Source organism: Phoca vitulina, unplaced genomic scaffold (genome assembly GCF_004348235.1).
Source record: "Phoca vitulina isolate PV1807 unplaced genomic scaffold, GSC_HSeal_1.0 scaffold52, whole genome shotgun sequence".
Classification (NCBI taxonomy): Eukaryota; Metazoa; Chordata; class Mammalia; order Carnivora; family Phocidae; genus Phoca; species Phoca vitulina.
In genome coordinates, this window is record NW_022589755.1 from 9,164,887 (window position 1) to 9,189,548 (window position 24,662).

The window sequence follows — 24,662 nt, forward strand, 5'->3', positions numbered from 1 at the left end:
ATTTGCTAAATAAATAAATGAGGGCATGACAGAAGCTGACTCCTGGGTGGATGCAGAACTTCCAGGATCTAATCCCTGCATTCATAATTCATAATATAACCCTGTACACACACACCTCCACCTCTCTCTCTCTTGACAGATGGGGACACAAAGACATTGGAGTGTCTCTCCCAAATTATGTACTATTGCCAGACTCACACACAACTCCTTTGGGAATGCCCGGACACCCCCGTCTCCACCCAATCCTTTCTTGCCTCCCCTCAGGGCTCAGTACAATTGCCACCTGCCCAGAAAGCCTCTGGAGACCTCCCTTGCCTTCCTCCCCTGCTCTAAATGTCCACAACACTTTGTCACCTGCGGCCTGGCCAGGCCCCCAAACACTCCCTTGATTACAGACGGGTGTTTAGTTCCTACTCAAACCCACACACTGACCCTGCGCTGGACACCACAGAAGGAGAGGGAAGACACTGTCACTGCTCTCAAGGAGATGGGGGAGCAGGGTGGGAGACGCACTTACCTCCCTAACCAAACCCTGAAGTCCTGAAAGAATCATTCTCCCTCACTCATTCAGCAATTACTTATTGAGCACCTACGATGGGCCAGGAATGGTGTTAGGTGATAGGGATAAAAGTATAAAACCCAAAATACAGCCCCTTCTAGAGCCCACAGGACCCTCAGGGATAAAGTCATTAATCAGATTGTCACACACAGACAAGCATAAAATTCCAGTTAGGACCAGAACCAGCTATATAACTTGCTGGGGAGGAGAGCCTTACAAATGAAAATGTGGGGCCCCCTTTTTAAAAATTAAGGTTTTCAAGGTGGTGAGAGCAGGGCATTAAACCAAACGTCAGGCTCTTCTAAACACAGGGCTCTGTAATTGCATATGAGTTTGCACACCCAGGGAGCTGGCCCTGATGGGGACAAAGAAGAAGGCTGCTTGAAACAGGTGGCTTTGATCTAATCTACAACGTTTTCCCTGAGGAAGTAAACCTGGCCAGAACTGGTTCTGAAGGATGAGTGGAGATGTATAGGTGAAGAGGGAACAAGCACATTTCAGATAGAGGGGACATGCGCAAAGGCCCTGTGGCACAAGGAAGCAGGGAGAACTCAAAGGAACCAAAGCTGCCCTGTCTGGTGCACAGAAGGCAAGGAGTCTTGTGGGGTGAGACAAGGCTGGAGAAGAAGATAGGGGCCAGATGAGGCAGGGTCTCAAAGGCTCGTAGTACAGAAGAGTTTTGTCTTTATCTGAAGACCAACAGGAAACCATAAAAGGGCTTTACGCAGGGGAGGATACCATTAGTGCACCCTCTCAAAACCGCTATGAATACAGAAGACACACATATTTGTCAGCTGAATGAAGGAATGAAAGAAAAAAAAAAATCTCTGGTCTCTAGTTACCTCCTGCTAGAAACCATAACTATGAGGGGCAAGGGCGTTGGGGTTCTATCTTTGGAGGAAAACTGGGTAGGCTGACCTCTAAAGTCCTGTTCAGCCCTGATATTTACTTTTTGCATATCACTTTCCTTCTGTTCTAGAAGGACCCCCCGGAAGCCCCAGTGAGAAACAACATAGGAAGCAAGGAAGAAAAAATGTGTCCAGGCCTATTTAAGTTCAAGGTGTGACCTGACCAAGGCTGAGAAAAAGAATTTCGTATCAACTATAGTCCCTGGGTGTTTACTCTGGGTTTTGCAAAGCACTGAGAGCCTTCTGTGTGCAAACACAGCAGTTCCTGGGAAAAAAATTTGGCGGGAGGAAAAGGGTGACGATGAGGCATCACAAAATCTTGACATCTCCTGGGCAGGAGTCCTGAATAGGGATGACTTGGGGTGTGCTCCCCGGGGGCCTCTGCAAGCCAGGCACTTCCTCCCAAGTCTGCCCCTTTCCTTGCTGGATGGTTCTGGTTTCAGACAAGTTCTTTTCTGTAATTTTCACCCACTAATCCCAGATCTGCCCTCTGGGTCTTCAGGGAACAGGCCAGCTCCAGCCACACAGGTCCTTTTTCCGTTTCTCTAAACTGCCAAGTTTCTTTCTGCCTTAGGGCCTTTCCTATTCCCTCCACCTGGAATGTTCTTTTTTTTTTTTTTTTTTTAAGATTTTATTTATTTATTTGACAGAGAGAGACACAGCGAGAGAGGGAACACGAACAGGGCGAGTGGGAGAGGGAGAAGCTGGCTTCCTGCTGAGCAGGAAGCCCAGTGTGGGACTCGATCCCAGGACCCTGGTATCATGACCTGAGCCGAAGGCAGACGGTTAACAACTGAGCCACTCAGGCGCCCCGCTGGACCTGGAATGTTCTTTTGCCCTGATTGTTGTATGGCTGGTTTTACTTTGCCATTCAGCACGGAGCTTAAATGTAACCTCCTCAGAGAGACCTTTCCTGACCAACCAATCTAGCTAAGCACATTCTTGGTCACATCCCCGTATCATTTATCAGAATCTGAAATCTTCTTTCTTTATTATCAACACCACAGGGCAGGGATTTTTGTCTATTTTATTAATGTTTATATCCCGGACTGACTTACCCATTAGGCCCAGTAAGCACAGAGTCTAAATCTGGTGCCACTTTTAAGCGCTCATGAAAATGTCTTAATTTCTTTTTTTTTTAAGATTTTATTTTTAAGTCATCTCTACACCCAGCGTGGGGCTTGAACTCACAATCCAGAGATCAAGAGTCACGTGCTCCACCACCTGAGCCAGCCAGGTGCCCTAAAAATGTTTTAATTTCTTTTAAATTCTATGCCAGTGTTGTTGTAAACTATAATTTTAAATACGTTTTTAATGGAGGAAGGGGCCTGGGCGCCTTGGTGACTCAGTCGGTTAAGTGTGTGCCTTCAGCTCAGGTGATGATCTCTGGGTCCTGGGATTGAGCCCTGCTCAGGCTCCCTGCTCAGCCGGGAGCCTGCTTCTCCCTCTCCCTCTGCCCCTCCTCCCCGCTTGTGCTCTGTCTCTCAAATAAATAAATAAAACCTTAAAAAAGAAAGGAAGAAAGGGGGCGCCTGGGTGGCTCAGTCGTTAAGCATCTGCCTTTGGCTCAGGTCATGGTCTCAGGGTCCTGGGATTGAGCCCTGCATTGGGCTCCCTGCTCAGTGGGAAGCCTGCTTCTCCCTCTCCCACTCCCCCTGCTTGTGTTCCCTCTCTCGCTGTGTCTCTCTCTGTCAAATAAATAAATAAAATCTTAAAAAAAAAAAAAAGGGAAGAAAGAAAGCTTTTTAAAAAATGGAGGAACAGCCCGAGAAGGCAAAATTGCCTAGGGCCCAAGCAAGTCATATGTGGCCCTAGTTATATCCCTAGCTCCTAGAATAATGACCAGCACTTAGTAAGTGTTCAACAAAAAATTGTTGACTTTATGAATGCTCTGGTCTTCTGATGGTCTCAGCCTTTGAAATGGCAAATGACCTAATTCCTGGGTTTCCTCTTCCCTGAGCCAATCAGCCTAAACCCTCCCTAGTTCTTTTATTTTACAGGAGCTAGAAGAGCTGGTCCAAATTTCTCATATTAGATACAGGAAAACCAAGGCCCAGACCCTAATTTGCTTTAACATGTGCAGAGATTTAAGAATAAGAGCTGCCCCAAAGTAGGACAAAGCAGGGGGCAATCCCAACAGGCAGCCTCATAGTTGGTTATAAGTTCCAGCTTCTGAATAGGACAGACCTAGATCGGAATCCCAGCTCTGCCATTTGCTGTGTGACTTTGGACACGTTTTCCTCTTTCTGACGCTGTTTTTAACTCATTGATAAAATGGAAGTGGCTAGAAAGTCTGATCTTGTCTGGAAAGATCTTGAGCATAACACCTGGCACATTGAGAGTGTTCACAAAATGTTATAGACAGAAGGTGGACAGTCATTTGTCAGAATTTTTTAGGGATAAGGGATGTTGAAGAATGGGGTGGAAGTATTGTATTGGATAACTACAGTTGATAAGGCTGTTGCCTTTGGTTGACTGACATTTAACCCCCCTTGCCTGGTAATACTTTCCTTTGGGACCACCCCTCTCCCCCACTCTGGCTCTATGTGGTGCAGAGAGGTGGGCCCCAACCACCCCTTCCACTAGCAGCACAGAACTAAGGTCCAGCGGGGCGCCTGGGTGGCTCAGTAGTTAAGCGTCTGCCTTTGGCTCAGGTCATGATCCCAGGGTCCTGGGATCGAGCCCCACATCGGGCTCCCTGCTCAGCGGGAAGCCTGCTTCTCCCTCTCCCGCTCCCCCTGCTTGTGTTTCCTCTCTCGCTGTCTCTCTCTCTGTCAAATAAATAAATAAAATCTTAAAAAAAAAAAAAAAAAGAACTAAGGCCCAGCTAAGAAGAGTCACAGTGATTGCCTCAGGATTGGGGTCATAACCCAGGTTTGGCCAATCAGAATCAATGGCTCCCAGAAAGAGGCTCTCGGCTGGGGTTGTCAGGCTGGCAGGATGTGGCCCTGGAGCTGCTGGGAGCCATCTTGCCCTCACAAAGGGAGAGTCTGCTTGAGAAGGAAGCCAACACAGGGCAACAGCAGAGCCCAGAGAGGCAGGTTCCTGGCAACATCATTTAATCCTCACATGGAACCAGCCAACGCTGATGCCCCTGAATTTTTGGCTTAAAGGACCCAATGAATCTCCTTTTACGCCTAAGCTGGTTTTAGCTAGGTTTCTGTTCATGGCAACTAAGAGTCTTTATTAATACAATGACCCCCCCACCCCACATCTATAAAGGGGGAAAAGACTGCCCCCCAACATTGTTGGTGACCTCTGGGATTCCAGGAGGAATGGGCAGTGGGATGGGCATTCTTCATTTTCTTCATGGTGCTCCTTCTGAGCACAGTACCTAAGTAGAGAACCTGAACAAAGCACATGCTTAATTTTGGAGTTAATTAATGAGTGAAGAGATGGATGGACAGTAAGTCATTCGGGGAGATAGTGAAGATAAGATGAACTCTGGCTCCCTTTTCTTTATCCAGGCTGGGGGAGGGGAATCTGATACAACCCTCAATATCCTGTGAACATCCCTTCTTATGAGATTCCTGACACTTGGTAGGTGCTTGATGGATGAATGAATACATGCATAAAAGAGGAAGGCAGGGCATTTACAAAACTCCAAATGTCAAAGCCTGCAGGGCCTCTGAGATAATCTTTGGCAACCACCTCAGAGTTCTCTCATCTTGAAAATGGCGGTAATATTCGCACCTACTTCCTTGTGGAGGTGTGAGGATTAAAGCATATCATACAAACAAAAGGGCTTAGCAAAGAGTCTGACAAACCCTAAATGCTCAGTAAACATTATTGTTATTATTCAACCAGAGTGGCCAAAGCTGGAACAGAGATAGACAGGGGAGAGCCCTTACCTATCACTGGAACCCAGGGAACAGGCTCTGGGCCATCCAAGGGAACACAGGTGTCTGCTGGAGCCCCACATCTGCAAAGAGGGAAAAAGAAAGAATTATTAAGTGACCCCTGGGATTCCAGGAGGAATGGGCCACATGGTGGGCAACCTTCATTTTCCCCATGTTGTTCCTTTGAGCACTCAGAGATCCCAAGAGTCCCCGACCCCCCACAAATATGGGCCCAGAGACCAAATTCAAACCCCCAAACTCTAAACTGAAGTCCATGAATCCCAAGTTGTAAATCTGGGCCAAGTCGTGATCAACACCTAAAACTAAAAGCAGCAAATTCCCAAACTTTAACTTCAGAGCTTTGGTCTTAATAGTGAGATGTCCTACCACCAGGCCTGAAAACTGTGGTTTGAGATCTCTAAACTGCAATGTTAGGACACCAAAACTAGGATTTTAAACTCCCAAAGTGAGGATCTAAAACCCACAAAGGTGCCCTCCCAAACCCCCCAAAACCCTAAACTCTAATACTGAGATACTCTAGACCCCCAAACTGTCCATTTCTGATCTCCAAAGACAACCCAATCCCATTAAGATCACAGACCACAAACCTTAATAGAGAACCCAAACCCTAAAGTAAGAAACCCAAGCCCCATAGCAAACAACAGTCTCCCAAATTGACCTCGGATCCAAAAATAAAGACCTCTAGACCCCCGAACTGTCACTTCAGACCTTCAAATTGTGACCCCCAACCCTAAAGCTGAGATCTCACATGTGAGTCCCAAAATTGAAGCCCCATACTCAACGTGGGGACTCCAGGCCCCAAAATTTAATCCTCAAAATCCCAAACTGTGATTCCAGACCCTAAATCTCATACCTCATACTCTATACTGAGATTCTAGACCCTGAATCTATACTGAAGCTTCAAACCTCCCAAATCAGACCCCAGACTCCCAAATGATACTCCAGAATTCAAAACTAAGACATCCACATCCTAAAATTAGGCTCTCCAGATTCCAACAGGAAAACTTCCAGTCACAAAACCCAACACCTTCAGATTCCAAGACTAGTTACAGCCAGATATGAAGCCGGAGATCCCAGATCCTAGCTTGTGACCCCAAAGCCCCAACACTATTCAAACAGAGCCTTCCCTGTCTCAAACTTGAGCCTGGATCCCAAAACCTAGGCCCAGCCTCAAACCCAAACTCCAGCTCTGCCCCTGGCCTGCCTCACTCCGAGCACCTGGGCACGCCCGCCTTCCTGTCCCCCTGAAACTCCCGGAGGGAGGCCACGACCACAGAGTGCTGCTCCTGAGCGGACCCCACGCTCCCCTCCGGCGGGCTGTCCCCTGCCCCGTTCCCCGTCGGCCTCCAGCACGCGCCTCAGGACGTGCAAAATGGCGTGAGGCCCCCCTTCTGGTTTCACGCCAGTCCCACACTCGGGAGCCTGATCAGACAGTGTCTCGCGCCTGTCCCGGGAGGCTGGCCACGCGCGCGAGCCCCAGGCGGGCCCCGGCCACTGCGTTCCCCACCCGGCCGTGGGGTGGGCGCGAATCCCCTTGGAACGAGGCTCCTGCGGGAGGCCTGTGGAAGGGAGCAAAAGTGAGCTCCTGAGGCCAGGCCACGCCCCCACCAGTTCCCGCCAAGGTGTGCTGGGCGCGAGACTGGAGAGGGGAAACGGCAGGGTCCAAGTGGCCGTGCGCAAGCGCGCCTGGGGAAGGGCCCTGGCTTCTAGCTCAGCACGAGCTTGGCCTCGCGCCTCCCGACAAAGCCTTTGCTGGAGCGCGCCAAAGTGCCGACCAATCAGCGCTCAGTCAGCTGCCCGCCTTTTCGGCCGGCCACGCCCCCGCCTGGCCCCACCCCCGCCCCACCCGACTCCTGCCGACCAGAGCCTGGGGATCCTAATGAGGAGGCGGGGTCTCCCCAACTGCCATCTCTCAGGAGAAAAGAAATCTCGTCAGTTTCCTTTCTGGCCCCCTTTCCACCTTTCCCCTTCAGTGCAATATCTTAATAAGGGCCTACCGTGTGCCAAGGATCATGCTGGAAGTTGGGAATTTCACCGCGTCTTCCCAGTGCAATCGGGAAGGCTCACAGACCTTGAGAACCTAGTGAAGCACGGGCTGCATTAAAGAGCCATAAATTGAGAAAAGATTCAGAGGAGGGCCATGGAACTGGCCCTTAGTAGCAGTTCCCTTCACGAAGATGTACGTTCCTTGACAGAGCAAATGCTCTGTTTTCCAAAGCTCTTTCTCATGGCCGATGAGGATAGACTGGGAAATATAGCTTAAGGGGAAGCGATCTAACGACCGAGTGGAGAGTAGAGGCCCTGATGTCCAACACACTTCAGTTCAAATCACTTTCTTGCTGAGTTGCCATGGAGAAGAGGTTTCATCTCTTTTTGCCTTAACTTTTACAAATTTGGGGTAATACTTGGGTTGTCTGCAGGGTGTCTGGCATATGGTTAGTATGCAGTAAATATTACACAACACTTATTTACACTGTTCTGGGTGCTTGAATGAGATACACAAAGGTGCCTGTCCTCGTGAAGCTTCTAGGATATTGAATAGTTCCTAGTTCATGGGGCTTTCCTCCCTCCTAAGGCTTAATTTTCTCATTTGTAAATTAGAGGAGGTGATGGTAAGAAAATGGGGGGGAAGAGATGGAAAAATGCTTGAGAAAGTACAAGGCACTGTTAATTATTATGTTAATAAGCATAAGGAAATCGATAAACTTGCTCCTTCCCAACTCTTCACCCCTCACAAACGTCTCTTTGAAATTTGCTCAATCTCTTTCCAGGGGCCCCGGGCCAAAATGGAGGAGACTGGACTCCATCTCCCAGTCCTCCTGGCGGGGGCGCTCTCTGCGCCTGCGCTATAAAGCGCCCTCTCTGCCTCCTAGGAGTTAGAGTCGTTCTTGTCCTCAGCCCGCCCAGTTTGCTTCCTTTCCCCACCTCCAAGCGTGGTCACGCTGCCTTCTGGGAGGTGTAGTCCGTGGCCGCTCGGACTCCAATTCCCAGCGGGCTTCGGGGCGGGAACCCGGAAGGGGAGGTTGGAGAGGAGCGAGTGGGGGAAACCCGCGTAGCCGAGAGAGCCGCGGCGCGGGGAGATGGTGAGAACCCAGAGTCGGGGCCGGGGGCTCTTGAAAGCTGGGGCGAGGGTTCGGGACCAGGTGGCGAGAAGGAAGAAGCTGGGGCTAAAGAAGGGGCTGGGCGACGAGAGATCGCTTTGGGGAGGGGTGCGGGAGGAATGGGAGCCGGAGGGAGTAGTAGAAGAATGGGGGCTGGGGAGGGGTCTTGGAGGTGGGGAAGGAGTCGAGCTTTGGGATTGATTGTAAGGGAGCTCAGAGCTGGGGAAGGGAGTCCCGAGTTGGGAGAAGGGGCTGGGCGTCCCGGCAGAGGCCCTGAAGGGAGCAGTTTCGAGGCGGGTAGCCTGGGGGATGCGGAAAGGCATGGGGGTCAGAGCTAGATGAATGAGGGGGACTGTAGACTCCGAAGGAGAGACCAGCCGTGGATGCGGTGGGTTAGGGCCTCTAGATCAGATTAGGGGCAGGAGGGCAAGCTGAGGTGGTGGGAGAGAGAAATCAATGGTAGAGTGGTGTGTTGGTGAGGCTGCCGTACTGTGGGGGTGGGGTGGGGAGCATGGCTTTAGGCGCCTGGATGCAACGATAGTTTGCCTAGACCAGCCAGAGACTCCCGAGAAACTGGACAGTCACAGAACTGTAGATAAGATGGCCAGAAGGAGCCTTAGAGAGAACCTTTTGCACTCTCATTTCTCCAGAGGGATCTTGAAAAGTGTAGTGCTTTCTGTGCTTTGGCAGTCCAGCATTCTGATCTCTTAATCTGTCACTCCTTTGAGACTTGGGTAAGTCTCCCCTCTCTGAAACTCGGTGCCCTTATCTGTGTTGTGGGAACAACTTGCCACTGAGAAGAGGGGAGACTCCTTAAGATTGTTACCCTCCCTTGCAATAATTCCTCAGTCTGGGAGCTGTTGGTGGGAAGTTCCCCACCCGAGGAATGTGACTGGGTCACAGGTGCTAATGGGTTCCCTTCTTATCAGACCAACCCCAGAGGCGTTTTTCTCAAAACCTGGCACTGATCAGGGCACACCCCAGCTAAGAAGCAGGCAGGGGCTCTCCACAGTGGATTACAGCTAACACTTACAGTTTAGGAAGTGCCTGGCCCTTTTCTTAACTCTTCGTGCATATTAACTAATTTAATTCTGACAGCACCCCTGAGGTCTATAGGTGGGGTTATCTCCATTCTCCCCAAAGGAAGCAGAGGCACAGAGAACTTAAGCAACTTTCCCAAGGTCATCCAGCATTAAGCGGTAGACTCAGGATTCCAAACTAGGCATACTGGCTCAGAATCTGCTTTCACCACTGTGATTTCGCCCCCTCTCCTTGTACTGAAATACAGTGTTATGAGTTAGGGCAGAGACTCCAGAGCAGAAGCAGTCTTCAATTCGAATTTTAGCCCTGCCATTCATTTGTCGTGTGACCTTGGGCAAGTCTTTGGGTCTCTCCTTAACTATAAATTGGGGGGCGCCTGGGTGGCTCAGTTGGTTAAGCGACTGCCTTCAGCTCAGGTCATGATCCTGGAGTCCCTGGATCGAGTCCCGCATCGGGCTCCCTGCTTGGCGGGGAGTCTGCTTCTCCCTCTGACCCTCCCCCCTCTCATGTGCTTGCTCTCTCTCATTCTCTCTCTCTCAAATAAATAAATAAATAATCTTTAAAAAAAAAAAAACAAAACTATAAATTGGGATCAGTAACTTTAGGAAGGTTAGAGGGTTCAGGGAGGTAAGCACGTAAAGTTCTTGGAGTCAGTGCTCAATACACATGAGTTGTCATTTTTTGAACAGAGAGTGGGAAACAGACTTGAGAAAGAACGCAGAAGACAGGGACCAGTGAGGGAGACATCAGCCAGGCTGCCTCCTTTTCCTTCTCCCACAGGCTGCCCCCATATCTGTCTCTTCTTGTTTCCCACCCTCTACACCCCTGGGCTTCCAAGTCCAAGGGCGACTCCCCGAAGGGGTGCTCAGAAACTCAATCTGTCCCCATTCCCATCCCGATTCCTAGCCAGATATAAATAATTCACTTGCCAATGCCCAGCCTGGCCCAACTCCAGGTATTTTAGTGAATAGGAGCTATTTCTGACAACTGTGTTTTCTCCCTCCAACCTTTTGGTTATTCCAGCCTCACTGGGCAGTTTGGTAACTGTAATTCATCTTGAAACAGTTTGGTTCATTTGTTGTGAGGCTGCCTGAGTTTATCACATAAATTCTCTGGCCCTGATAGGAAAGCTTGTGGTTAAAAGCACTGGCCTCAGATAGGCCCAGGTTCAGCTCTCTACCTCTGCTGCTGTGTGTCCTTGGCCACGCTGTGTTCCCACTCTGGCCCTCGAGTTTTCTCGGGCAAAATGGGGCCACATTCCAGCCATGGGGCTCTTGTAAAGAGTTGATGAGGTAACTTGTATAAAATGTGTAGTCCATATGAAGCTTTCAGTAAGTCTGAGGTCTCTTTATGGTTTTTATTCTTTTAAGAAAAAACGCTGGGGGCGCCTGGGTGGCTCAGTCATTGAGCGTCTGCCTTTGGCTCAGGTCATGGTCTCAGGGTCCTGGGATCGAGCCCCGCATTGGGCTCCCTGCTCGGCAGGAAGCCTGCTTCTCCCTCTCCCACTCCCCCTGCTTGTGTTCCTTCTTTCGCTGTGTCTCTCTCTGTCAAATAAATAAATAAAATCTTTAAAAAAATAAAATAAAATAAAATAAAAAAAAGAAAAAACCCTGACTCATGCGCTTTGGAACCAGAACACCCAGATTTGAATCCTGGCTCCATCACACACTAGCCGTGTGACTCTAGGCAAGTCACTCAACCCCTCTGGACCTCAGTTTCCTCTTCTGGAAAATGGGGGTTCATTCCTTGAGTGGGGCCACAGTGTTGATAGAGCACCTAGTGTGTGCAGACTGACACCCTGCCCTTGGGGAGCTCGTTGTTGTCCCAGCATTGGTGGCACTCGGGCTCATTTTTCGGGTTTGGGTTTTTCTCTCCCTGATTCATTTGCAGCTCCTTATGCTAGCTTTGCCTGCTTGTCATTGCGTCATGAACTTCAGGGGTCTTTAACACTTTGTCTTCAGCTCTCCACGAAGCCTCTGAAAACCTCTTGGTTTGGGGGAAAGTTGGCCAGCCTCTCACTCATCCCTGTGCCTGAAAGTCACATCTGGGCCCCTGAGGTCATGTGACACTTTTTTTTCCCCCTCTCCTTTATTTGTCTGTCTGAGAAAATGTGTCCGCTTTCCAAGTCATTTTGCCTCTTCTTAAAATCTTCAATGTGTTTTCAGCCTGTGCTTGTCCGAAGCTTACTCATACAACATGATATTTTTACCATTTCTATTTTTTTTTTTTTTTTAAAGATTTTATTTATTTATTTGACAGAGAGAGACAGCGAGAGCAGGAACACAAGCAGGGGGAGTGGGAGAGGGAGAAGCAGGCTTCCCGCCGAGCAGGGAGCCCGATGTGGGACTCGATCCCAGGATCCTGGGATCATGACCTGAGCCGAAGGCAGACGCTTAACGACTGAGCCACCCAGGCGCCCTATTTTTACCATTTCTAATGGGGTATTTCTAGCAGCTCTGGCAACGCTGTATGATTCCTAAAACCACAAGTTTTCTGAAAGGCTTCGCTCGTCACCTGCTCCGTGATGCCATCCTGACCCCTCGATTAAGATCAGAACCCCCCACTTCCACTCCCAGTCCTCTTAACTTGCTATATTTGTTTCCCCATAGCACTTGCCACCTTAGACTTACTCTATTTTTACTGTCCCTGTCTCCAGTTAGTATGTCAGCCCCGCGAAGGCGAGGATTTCTGTCTCCTCCCCCCCACCCCCCGTGCCCAGAACAGGCGCCTGGCATACAGTAGCTGGTCTGTAAATATCCGTTTAATAGTTGAGACCCAATACGCAACAGTAACAAAGGAATGACCATATTTTGACTACCAGGAGGAGCCAGGGTCAGTTTCCTTTCAGAATATGAAGTAAAGAGGGACGAAGTCTTTGATTTAGTCAGTGATTTCCAAACTCCTAGGTACTGAGTCTCCCCTTCCCTTGATAAGCCCAGAGCCGGAATATTGAGCCTCTCCTTAGTACCTAGCTGACACTGAGCACTCTGCTGGGTTGATCTCCGTGAATCATCAGGCAGCCCGTGGGTGGGTACTGTTATTATCTGCATTTTACAGTGGAGGAAACTGAGGCACCAAGGGTTAAGCACCCTAACCTACGGACACACCCCCAAAAGTGGGAAAGCTGGGGTGTCTGCAGGCCCTGCCTGGATTCTGTCTGCATCCTGGATCTCTAGATCCTGAGGATTTGGATGATTCCTGCCGTCAGCAAGAGCTGTTGGAAAGGAAGGTTTGAGAGGGAGAGAGAGGGCGGCCGACCCTGAGGCCAAAAAGCCAAGGGAGAGATGAATCAAGATTGTGGACTGAGTGGGGATGGGAGTGGGGGTCAAGAGGGTGGGGGATAGAAGGAGCAGGGCCAGGAACAGAGCCCTGGTATCCTGCCACCGATTCCTGTGACCATGACCATGGACCAGTGCATTCCCTGAGCACCTGCTCTGTGCCCAGCCCTGTGCTGGCATGACCCTGTCTGTGGGATGGAGGCGCCCCAGGGTTGGGGGCGGGCCTCACCTGAGTCAGAGTGAGAGGAGCCAGGCATCCACTTTTTATTTCCTATCTTCTTTCTTTGCTTTATTCTGCTATAGCTGACATAGTTTCCAACTTCCAACTTTTTTTTTTTTTTTTTTTTAAGATTTATTTGAGAGAGAGAGAGCGTTCGGCAGCGGGGGGAGGGGCAGAGGGAGAGAGAGAATCCCAAGCAGGCTCGATCTCACCACCCTGAGATCCCGAGCCAAAATCAAGAGTCAGAAGCTCAACCGACTGAGCCACCCAGGCGCCCCTTGGTTCCAACTTCTTAGGGTGCATGCTTAGCTTGTTCTCTCTTTTCTTTGTGCATTTGTGGAAACAGGTTCTCCCTAGACCTACTGCAAGCTGTGCTCCCAGGCTCTCCCTTTACCTTCATCTGGGGATGCCCTTTTGCCTCTCTTCTGGGCTAGACTTTTGTCTTTGATCTGATAGCTCCCTTTTCTCTTTGTTCACCGCTTCATTTTGGTGAAGCAAATCCTCCGGTAGCTTCCTGAGAAGGGTTCCCGGACATGTATTTTTGTTTTTGCAAACTTGCGCCTCTCACAGAAAGGTTTTAAGCAGGGGAGTTCATACGGTCTGATTTATGTTTGGAGCAATCTCCCCAGCTACTGTGGAAAGGATGGAGCCGGAAGAGCTAAACTAGGCCAGTGAGCCAAGTGCGGAGGCTGGAGCAGCTGTGCCTTTGAGGAGAGGTCCCAGCCTTCCAGAAACCCACAGCATGGAGGGGAGAGAGGCCCTCACCCAGGTCTTTGTCATTCGGCAATGACAGGTGACAGGGGCAGCCAGAGGAGGCCTCAGGAGGAAGAGATCCCAAATAGCTTGGGAGGATGCTGGACTAGCTCCTGGAAGGGGTGCCAACCTGCCTCCGTCCTGGGAGCAGGATTTCCACACGTGGACTTGGCTGGAACCAGCCGGCTTTTCCCAAGAGGTCCCCAGTAGCACATGTAAAGACGGACGGCGTGGCGGTCTTAGGAGTCTGTTCAAATAAACATGCGTTGCACACCTCTGATGGGTTAGGGCATTCCTTCTCAAATGTGCATACAAATCCCCTAGAGAGCTGTGGAAGTGTCCGTTCAGCACAAGAGACTTCATTCCTAACACACTGCCGGGGTCTCCTGTTCCAGGCAGCTCAGTTACAGGAGCCAAGTGCCTGGTGCTGTTCTAAAAGCTGGGGATCCTGCAGCTAAGTGAAATAGGCAAAAATACTGGTCCTGGGAGGGGAAACTGACAAGAAACTTTATCAACAAAGTTTCTAGTATATTAGATAGGGATATGTGCTAAGGAAAAAAATAAATCGGGAAGAGAAAGGCCATTGTCTGTGGCTCTCGGTGAGGGGGACTGCTCCTGTTTGAGGACCGAGTAAGATGATCTGCACAAAAGTGCCGCTCAGTGACTAAAGCTGCCGGCCACTTCAGGAACTCCTGCCACAAAGCTGGGTCTGAGGGCAATCGCTTCGCCATTCCGTGCCTCCACGTCCTTGAAATGAGGTTAAGAATAGCGAGATGATGTGACAGTTCAGTGAGTTAATATTTGTAAAATGCCTCGAGCAAAGCCTGGCTCCCAACCATGATGCTCCGGTGTGAACTGCCTTTGTGATCAGTTTCTCTCTTAATATATTCATGCGGATCATGATGGTTTATTTGGATGTCTGCCCCCTTTCTCACGAGCTCCTCCTGGTGAGCTCAGTGTCATCTCTGTGTGCCAGGCGACCAGCTCCGAGCCAGCAAGCAGGAGGACCTCAGACTGTCAGATAAGGGGTGTAAACTGGATTCTCGAATAGTTGGGCACATCCCACCGAGTGTCGATCGTGGGGTTCAGTTCCTTACTAATTTTATCTGTTCAACCCACCTCTTACGGAGAGATACATTGCAGTTTCCCATCACAGTTGTGGATTTGCCAAAGTGCTTGCCATTCTGTTGTTTTTTCCTTTATACATTTTGAGGCCATCGTGTTAGCACATATGTTGAGAACTTTTGTATATAATGGGTCAGTTTGTTTCGTTACCATCTTTGTGCCTACTAATACCTTTTGCTTTTGTCAGCTGTTACTTTTTTTTTTTTAAGATTTTATTTTGAGGGATACCTGGGTGGCTCAGTCAGTTAAGAGTCTGCCTTTGGCTCCAGTCATGATCCAGGGTCCTGGGATCGAGTCCCACGTCAGGCTCCTTGCTCAGCAGGTAGCCTGCTTCTCCCTGTGCCTCTCCCCCTGCTTGTGCGCACTCCCTCTCTGACAAATGAATAAATAAAATATTTTTTAAGGGACGCCTGGGTGGCTCAGTCGGTTAAGCGTCTGCCTTCGGCTCAGGTCATGATCCCAGCATCCTGGGATCGAGCCCCACATTGGGCTCCTTGCCAGCAGGAAGCCTGCCACTCCCCCTACTTGTGCTTGTTCTCTCTCTCTCTCTCCCTGACAAATAAATAAAATCTTAAAAAAAAAAATTTATTTTGAGTCCTCTTCATACCCAACGTGGGGCTTGAACCCACAACCCCGAGGTCAAGAGTTGCATCCTCTACCAACTGAGCCAGCCAAGCACCCCCCCTTATTGTTTTTTTAAATGATATTGTCTCTCTTCTATTTACCTTTTGGTTCATATTTGTCTGGTCTTTTTCCATTTTTTAAAAAAATTTTCAGTCTTTCTGGGTCATGATGTTTTATAATAAACGGATCTTCATGGAGCATTCTCTGAAAGCTGACCTAATGGAAGGCCTCGTGGAGGGCTCAGTGTGTGGGAAGTTAGAAAATTCTGCCCCGGTGACCTAGGACCCAGACAGAACCTGGGTGTGAAACAGTTTCACACCCAGGCACACCCAGGCCTCATAAAGTTTAGGACTTGTTGTTCCAGGGGAGGGAGCTTTGATTCATCCATTCAGTCCCATGCTGGGCAGTGTGGCTGGGGGCACCATGATGACCCTGATTGTTCTGGCCCTACTGGGTCCACTGTCCCGTAGAGGAGACCAGATCCATCCCTAGAACAGTGATAGCTGGAGTGGGCAGGGCTGGGACTTGGGAACCCAGAGGTCCTCCTCTGGTCAGGTGGCAGGTTTCCAAGAAGGAAGCTCGGCCAAGCCCTTTCTGTTAAAGTTACATTTGAGCAAAGACGCAAATGAAATAAGGAACTGAGCCATGTGGAGATCTGGGGGGAAAGCATTCCAGTTAGTGGGAACAGCAAATGCAAAGACCACAGAAGGGAAGAGCTTGGTGACTCTAGAGGAATAAAAAGCCAGGAGGCCAATGTGGGTGAGAGCCCAGAGGTGGAGTCTGATCCAGCCTAGGGGTTTCAGCTTCTTGGAGGGAATGGCTGAGCTAGGACACCAGAGAATATAGCAAAGCAATAATAGAGCACAGCAGTCCTGAATCAGATTCCTGGATTCACATCCCTGCTCCAACTCACACCAGTTCTGTGTGGGCAACCTGTCCTGCTGGGTACCTGGGCTTTTCCCCAGGGGTACTGGGGAGTCATGGTAGTTTTTGAACAGGGTAGGGACGGGGTCAGGTTTGTGCTATAAGAAGACCCTTCTGGCCGTGACTTGCAGGATGGTTGGAAGCAGGCAAGGCTGGGGCAGGGTGGTGGGGGGACATGTGACCGCCTACAGTGGAGCCCCCTTTGGGTGTCTCTTGAATGGGCCTGGCATTGAAAGGATCTAGACCAGCGCTGTTCAATAGAAATATAATGCGAGCCGTATGTATAGTTTAAAATTTTATAGTAGCCAATCTTAAGTCAAGAGATGAAGTTAATTTTAAGTACTTTAACTAAATTATATCCTAAGTATTATCATTTTAACAGGTAATTAATATTTAAAAAGCATTATCGGGGTATTTGATATTCTTTTCTTGTACTAAGTCTGAGTCAGATTTGGGGCGCTTGGTTGGACAGGCTGAACGGAAAGGTGCGTTTGGCCACACAGCCTGATCCTTGATGCCAAGCCCCGAGGCTGAACTCAGTGCCGAGGGAGTCGTCGCAGGGTTCGGCCATTTGTTCTTCAAGGATGAAGTGATTCTGCTGCCCAGTTTCTCCCGCAGGGAATCTCGGTCTTCAGGGTTTCCAACCAAACCTGGGCGCTTATCTTTCTGCCGGTTTCCTTCCGCCCTCGAGTCTCAATCCCGGAGCTGCTTGGTCCTTTAAATCTCAACTGTCAATCAGGGCTCCTGTTTAGAGGGAACGTCGTGTAATAAACCTCTCCTTGAATACCTTGGCTTCTCTCCTGACCTTGTTCCTCCGTTTTAGCAAGGAGTTGGGAATTGTTCCTCGCTCTCTTACACTCCACTGTTTCCACACCCCCTTCACCTCTCGCCTACTCCTCCCTCTTTCGAAGTTAGGCCCCTTCGCCAAGGCATTCCTTATATGGGCACGGCCCCGAACGGCAGCCGCTCATTGGCTGGGGGCGTCACGCGCGGGTCTGTCAACAAAGGGGCGGAGAGAAACTAGTCGCGCGGCTGTCCGCGCGAAGTCTGGGGGGGAAAGAGCGAGGGGGCGGGCCCTCTTCTCGTGCGCATGCGTGTGCGCTGCCACCCTCTCCCGCCGCTGGGGGGGCGGGGCTCACCGGTGAGGGTACTTTAGGGGCGTGTTTAGGTTTCGAGGGTCGTCTGAGTGGGTTGGCGGGTTGGGGGGCGGTTACAAAATTGGGGGGCTCCCTTTGCAGTTAAGCGGTATTTTGGGGCCTGAAGTGTTTGCGTGGGTGTGGGGGATACTTGGGGTTCCCTTGAGCTTAGGGGGAGCCTTGGGGCTTGGGTTTGGGTTCTTTTATGTAATGTTGAAGTTTCCGTTGTATTGTAGGGGTCTCCTTTGCGGTTGGGGGTGTTTGGTGGGTACGTGATTTGGGAAGCTCATGGGGAGACTTAAAAGCAAAGTAAAGAATCCAGGGGTGCCAAGTCTGGAGCCAGAATGCCTGGGCTTTCGCCTTTCTCGAGTCCTTCCTACCTGTCTGACCCGCGATGTGGGGTTAAACCTTTCTGTGCCTCATCTGGACACTGGGACTAATAGACTACCTGCTTCAAAGGGACTGGGGAGGATTAGCGGGAATGGTTAGAACAGTACCTAATAAACTCCAGTGAGCCCTGCAGGAAGCACGTGTCATTGGTGAGGATTGTTTGGGGGTTTTTTGGGCTTTGAGAAATATATGGTTTGGGATTAGTCTTATGTGTTAGGGAGCTTTTATGTTTTTGTGAGGTTTTTTTTTTTTTTTTTTTTGCAGTTAGGGGGGCTTCTGTTAGGAATTAGGAAATACATGTGGAGATTTAGAAAGTGTTTGAAGGGGAGTATAGGATTTCAGGAAACTGGTCTTTTGGGGCATGTGTGAGTTTGGGCGATTGCTGTGTATGTTGGAGTTCTTGGTGGACATGGGATTTGGGAGGCGTTCCTTGAGATTGGGTCCTTCTGTGCTGGAGGGGATATTTATAGGTTTGGAAGTTTAAATTAGGATTTGAAAGGGTCTGGATATTTGGAGGAGGGCATTTATCTTCTGGAGATAAGGGTAGGAACTGATTGGAGGATTTCAGGGGGTAGCCAAGTTGTAGAGAGATAGTATCTATAGAAAATGGCTTTTGCTGTGTTCGTGTCTATGCCTGGGCATTTAGATGTATTGGTGGATGGTAAACTTAGCCATCTATAGGTGGGGTCAGTCTGTACTGCAGGGGTCAGCAGACTTTTACTATAAAGGGCCAGATAATGAGTATTTTAGGCTTTGCAAGGCCATATGTCCTTTGTTGCAACTACTCTGCCATTGTAGCGTGAAAGCAGCCATACATAGATGAGCATGTTTCAATAAAGCTTTATTGGCAAAGACAAGCCGTGGGCCATGGTTTGCTTACCCCTGGTCTATGGGCATGTGGAAGATTTGAGGTTTGGAGAGTATTTTGGTTTCAAGATGACTGGAGGGAGATGGGCCCAGGGAATGATCGAGACGGAGGAATATGCTACCTGTTGGGCCTGCAGTGGAGAGTGGTCATGTCAGACTCATTAGCAGAATGGCTTCCAGATTAGGTCATGCACAAAGTCGTTGCAAAATAAAATGGTCATTTTTTTTTTAAAGATTTTATTTATTTATTTGACAGAGAGAGGGAACACAAGCAGGGGGAGTGGGAGAGGGAGAAGCAGGCCCCTTGCTCAGCGGGGAACCCAATGCGGGGCTCGATCCCAGGATCCCGGGACCATGACCTGAGCCGAAGGCAGATGCCCAACGACTGAGCCACCCAGGTGCCCCTAAAATGGTCATTGTTAAGAGAGCCCTGAATTAGGGCGCCTGGGTGGCTCAGTTGGTTAAGCGACTGCCTTCAGCTCAGGTCATGATCCTGGAGTCCCGGGATCGAGTCCCGCATCGGGCTCCCTGCTCGGCAGGGAGCCTGCTTCTCCCTCTGACCCTCCCCCTCTCATGCTCTCTCTCTCTCTCATTCTCTCTCTCAAATAAATAAATAAAATCTTAAAAAAAAAAAAGAGAGCCCTGAATTAAAAAGTCCTGAAACCAAGTTTGAGGGCCTGGTTTTATGATAAGTAACCCTTCCCCACTCGGTCTACCTGTGGGCAACTTGAAGAGGAAACTAGATGAGAACAGGCCTTATCCCAGAGGTCTATGCCTGAGCTTAAGGGCATTCATTACCTACACCGTCTTGTGCAAGTGGGTGCATTTTTCTGGGTGAGGATACACAGCTTTGAGAGATTCTCAGGGAGCCTGGGGACTCGAACAAAGTGAAGAGCTGATTTCTTTTTTTTTTTTTAAGATTTTTATTTATTTATTTATTTTAGAGAGCGCATGAGTGGGGGAGAGGAGCAGAGGGAGAGGGACAAGCAGACTCCGTGCTGAGTGCGGAGCCCAACGCGGGGCTCGATCCCACAACCCTGAGATCACGACCTGAGCCAAAACCAAGAGTCGGACACTCAACCGACTGAGCCACCCAGGCGCCCCAAAGAGCTTATTTCTTAAGGGCCTGGCTGGCTCTGACCTCAAATTTTCTTCCCCTGCCCAGCCTGCCTCATTCCTTCCTCCGTGGGCTCAAGTACTGTAGCTGTGGGCAGGGCTGGGAATTTCTTGTCTTTTCAGGAACTGGCTACTGGGTGAGCAAATGGAAGAAGGAGGAGCTGTCTGTCAGTGGGTATTTTCACTTAAGTTCAGGGTTATGGCAGCAGGAGGCCTCTGGATCGTGAGTGAAAGCAGTTGGGCCGTGGAGTATGACCTGCGGGATTGGAACAAGCTGCCAGCTTTAGTTACATTCTGGGTGTTTTATTTATTTATTTAAAGATTTTATTTATTTAGAAAGAGAGAGCGAGTGAGCCTAGGCTCAAGCCAGCAGGGGAGAAGCAGAGGGAGAGAACCTCAGGCGGACTCCGTGCTGGGGCTCAATCTCACGACCCCGAGATCATGACCTGAGCGGAAACCAAGAGTCAGACCTTCAGCTGACTGCGCCACCCAGATGCCCCCATTCTGGGTGTTTAAAGACCAGCTCTCATTCCCTCTGCAACCCTCCATTTGCTCACCTGTGCAGTGCGGCAGGAATAGAGATCTAATTTGGTCTGTCCCCTCAGGAGTTGAGGTTGGGGTGGTCAGAGAAGGGCAGGCTATCCCCCCCCAGCTCCCCAACCTCCTCTTTCCTGTCCCCAGGTGGCCTGTGGAACCTCCCCTGACCATCCAGGTCCTGAAATGCGGTGAACCCCTGCCTGTCTGCTACCATTCCCCAGGATGGACCGAGGCAGCCTCCTGCCCTTCCAGCTGTGGTGCCCCCGGCCCTTTGGCACCTACTCACAGAACCAGCCTCGCCCGCCTACTGCAGCCCTCAAGCCGGCGGCCTGCCCAGAGCCTGGCAGCGGGGCTGAGCCAGACCACGGGCCTGCCCACTCCGAGAACACCCCGCCCACCTTGGCCACGGAGGCCCCTGCCTCCCAGCCGGCCCCGCTCCTCTCAGCAGCAGCTGCTGGTGATGAGGGGCGAGTCCTGTTGGACACGTGGTACGTCATCAAGCCCGGGAATACAAAGGAGAAGGTGGCCTTCTTTGTGGCCCACCAGTGTGGTGGGGGCAGCCGGGCCAGCTCCATGAAGGTCAAGGGGCACTGGGGCAGTGACAGCTCCAAGGCCAAGCGGAGGAGGCGCTGTCTTGAGCCTACAAAGGCTCCCCCGGACCCAGGAGGCCCAGAGGCGCCCCCTGCCTCTGAGGGGGCCCCAGCCTCGGCTGGCGAGGACGTAGACCTGCTCTCTGTGGCTGAGATGGTGGCGCTGGTGGAACAGCGGGCCGCCCTGGCCCTGCAGAACTACCCACGCCCCGGCACCCCAGCGCCTGTGGTCTTCGTGTCAGCCGAGCAGGGCGGGCCTGCCAAGGGGCTGGGGTCCGAACGGCGGCCTGGTGGCGGGGACTGCAGCCGGGTAGCCGAGGCGGTGGCCCACTTCGAGGCCCAGCGGGACAGCCCTCCAGCCAAAGGCCTCCGCAAAGAGGAGCGGCCCGGGCCAGGCCCCGGGGAGGTACGCATCGCCTTCCGTATCTCCAATGGCCGAGAGCCCCGCGCCCCGGACGGCAGCTTGCCCAACGGGAGCGGGGGCCGGCCCGGTTGTGCCTACCCGGGCAGCCCAGGCCCCGGGGCCCGGGCCAAGGACAAGATCACCTGCGACCTGTACCAGCTCATCAGCCCCTCCCGGGACGCCCTCCCCAGCAACGTGGAGTTCCTTCTGGCTCGGGCGGATGAGGCCAGCGAGGGGGAGACGCCGGTCCCTGCCAGGACTGAGGACACTCCCCCGGCCCCCCCTCCGCCCCCTGCCCGGGACTGCGGAGCATCGGGCTTCCACGTGGATGTGGTGGTGACCGGGGTGGTGGACGAGTGCGTCTTCTTCGGCAAGGACGGCACCAAGAACGTGAAAGAGGAGACGGTGTGCCTGACGGTCAGCCCCGAGGAGCCGCCCCCACCGGGCCAGCTCTTCTTCCTCCAGTCCCGCGGCCCAGACGGGCCCCCCGAGCCAGCCCCGGCCGACTCCCCGGCCGCCGCGCCAGGCCCGGACGATGCCGAGGGCGCCGCGGACACGTCCCTGTGCCGCCTCTACCGGCACGTGTCCCACGACTTCCTGGAGATCCGCTTCAAGATCCAGCGGCTGCTGGAGCCGCGACAGTACATGCTGCTGCTGCCCGAGCACGTGCTGGTGAAGATCTTCAGCTTCCTGCCCACGCGGGCCCTGGCGGCCCTCAAGTGCACCTGCCACCACTTCAAGGGCATCATCGAGGCGTTCGGCGTGCGGGCCACGGACTCGCGCTGGAGCCGCGACCCGCTGTATCGCGATGACCCTTGCAAGCAGTGCCGCAAGAGATACGAGAAGGGGGACGTGTCGCTCTGCCGCTGGCACCCCAAGCCCTACCACCACGACCTGCCTTACGGACGTTCCTACTGGATGTGCTGCCGCCGGGCCGACCGCGAGACGCCCGGCTGCCGCCTGGGTCTGCACGATAACAACTGGGTGCTGCCCTGCAATGGGCCGGGCGGCGGCGGCGGCGGCGGGGGCGGGGGCGGCGGGGGCCGGGCTGGCCGGGAGGAAGGGAGGTGAAGCCGGGGGGGGGGGGGGGGAGAGCCCACCGTGCCCACCCCTCCCCCCTCCCCCCGGGAGCCGAGGGCCAGGACTGGGTCACCAGCCCGTACCCCCAGTCCAGGCGGCGTTGATCCCCCTCCAGAACTGAGATGGGGTTCAGGGGGATGATTGAGAAAGCACTCTGATCGACTGACGCCTATTGGTTTTCTACTCTTCAGACCCAGGGCCGTGGACCCTCAAGTAGGGTGTTTTTTATCAGCATCTCAACTTCTCCATTCAGTTCCAGCCCCCTCCCTGCCACTCTACACCCCAGGGACCCACCAGCAGGGAGCAGAAGGCAGCTAATTTTGGTACTCCACAAGGGTTCCCCCATTCTGGCCCCCTCCCCCCCCATTTCTTTGTCTCTGGAGCTGTGTTCTCCCGAGAGGCTGCAGGGCACAAGGTTGGTACCTCTTCTGACCTACCACCCCGGGGCTCACCTCCTCTTAAGGAATTGTCAGCCAGTGAGATCACAGATCAGATGTGGCACTTTTCGTGGCAGCCTGCCATTTCTAGACGTTTTCCCCCATTAAAACAATAAAAATCACTGTTTTCTCCTTAACCTAAAGCTACCGGTCTCTTCACTTCCCCCAAAGGGGAAGAGAAAAAAAAAGTTGAAGTATAAAGATTCCCTTCCTCCCATTATTGAAGCTATTGCCATCATTTCTCCCCCCGCAAAAAAAAAAAAAGCTGTGAAGCCCTTTGCCTCGCTCTTGACAGCGTGGGGGGCCGGTGGGCAGGGACTGTGGCTTTGAATTTCTGGATTGTTTTTCCTTCCACTCTGGGTACTCGTTCAGGCGTTGGGGTCTGTCTAGCCTCAGCCATATGTGTTTCTTTAGAATCCTTTGGTCAACAGAGACCTTGATTTTCAAGCAGGTTGGTCTGGGGTATTTTTGTTTGTTCCATTTGGGGTTTTTTGTTTTTTTGTTTTTTCATCCTTGTGGTTCTGGAAGCTTCTGGTGTGTGGCATCTGACCAGTTTTGAATTGGTCCTTTCTATAAAATCAATATTTATAAGGCTGGGCCCAGACTGGTTTGTGTGTTGTTCAGGGAGGGGGTTGGGGAGAGAAGGGAGCCACGGAGCACTGCATGGTGAGCTGGGAAAGATTGGGAGAAGGATCCTTCGCCAAGTCCCTTAGCTCGAGATTATTTTTGACTCTTCATCTGTGTCAGTTTGGATTCAAAAATCTCAAAATAGTAGTAGCTTAAACAAGATAGTTTTCATTTCTTCAGAAATCCTGAGTGGGCAGATAATGGTGGCTCTGAAGTCATCAGGAACCCAGGCTGCTTCTGGCTCACTGTCCTTTGGCCGTGGATCTGCTAGAACTCTGACCATCACCAATTTGCAGGAAGAGAAGGCTCCTTCCTCCGAGAAGTACTACACTATACTTATATGTACATCTCACTGGTCTGAGCTTTAGCCATATGGAAGGGCTGCAAGGGAGAATGGGACATGGAGTTTTTCAGCTGGGTACATATGCCCAACAAAAAAAACTACTAAAGATCCCTGTAATTAAAGCTTCAAAACAGTCAATTATTTACTAAATAAAAAAGGGGAATTAAGTCATTTTAAAAAATTCAAGTATAAAGGAAGAGGAAAGAATGGGTAGTGAGAGGTAATTAACAGTCTCTGACTTTTTTTTTTAAGATTTATTTATTAGAGGGGCAGAGGGAGAGAGAGAATCCCAAGCAGGCCCCACACACAGCATGGAGCCAGAGACGGCTCAATCCTATGACCCGAGCCAAAATCAAGAGTGGGACGCTTAACCACCTGAGCCACCCAGGCGCCCCCACAGTCTCTGACATTGTTATCAGGGAATAAAAATGACCAGAGACGGGGCTCAGGTCATGATCCCAGGGTCCTGGGATCGAGCCTCACATCGGGCTCCCTGCTTAGCAGGAAGCCTGCTTCTCCCTCTCCCATACCCCCTGCTTGTGTTCCCTCTCTCGCTGTCTCTCTCTGTCAAATAAATAAAATCTTAAAAAAAAAAAATGACTATAGAGACTAGGATGTATCATAGTAGTTATTGAATACTTAGACTTCAGAATCAGAGAGACCTGGGTTTGACCCTTGGCTTGGCTTTGTGGGATTTCAGTTTTCTCTGGAGGGAGGGGCCAGATTATTTGGACTCCTGCTGA

The 24,662-nt window shown here is 51.3% G+C and overlaps 1 protein-coding gene across 1 annotated transcript; it reads left to right on the forward strand.

Moving 5' to 3' along the window:
* Window positions 1-8,337: 8,337 nt before the first annotated feature.
* On the forward strand, window positions 8,338-22,729 carry FBXO46 (F-box protein 46). Its single transcript, XM_032388953.1, has 3 exons — window positions 8,338-8,410; window positions 20,584-22,453; window positions 22,704-22,729. The coding sequence occupies exons 2-3, from the start codon at window positions 20,662-20,664 to the stop codon at window positions 22,727-22,729; spliced, it is 1,818 nt and encodes a 605-aa protein (XP_032244844.1). The 5' UTR covers window positions 8,338-8,410; window positions 20,584-20,661.
* Window positions 22,730-24,662: the final 1,933 nt, after the last annotated feature.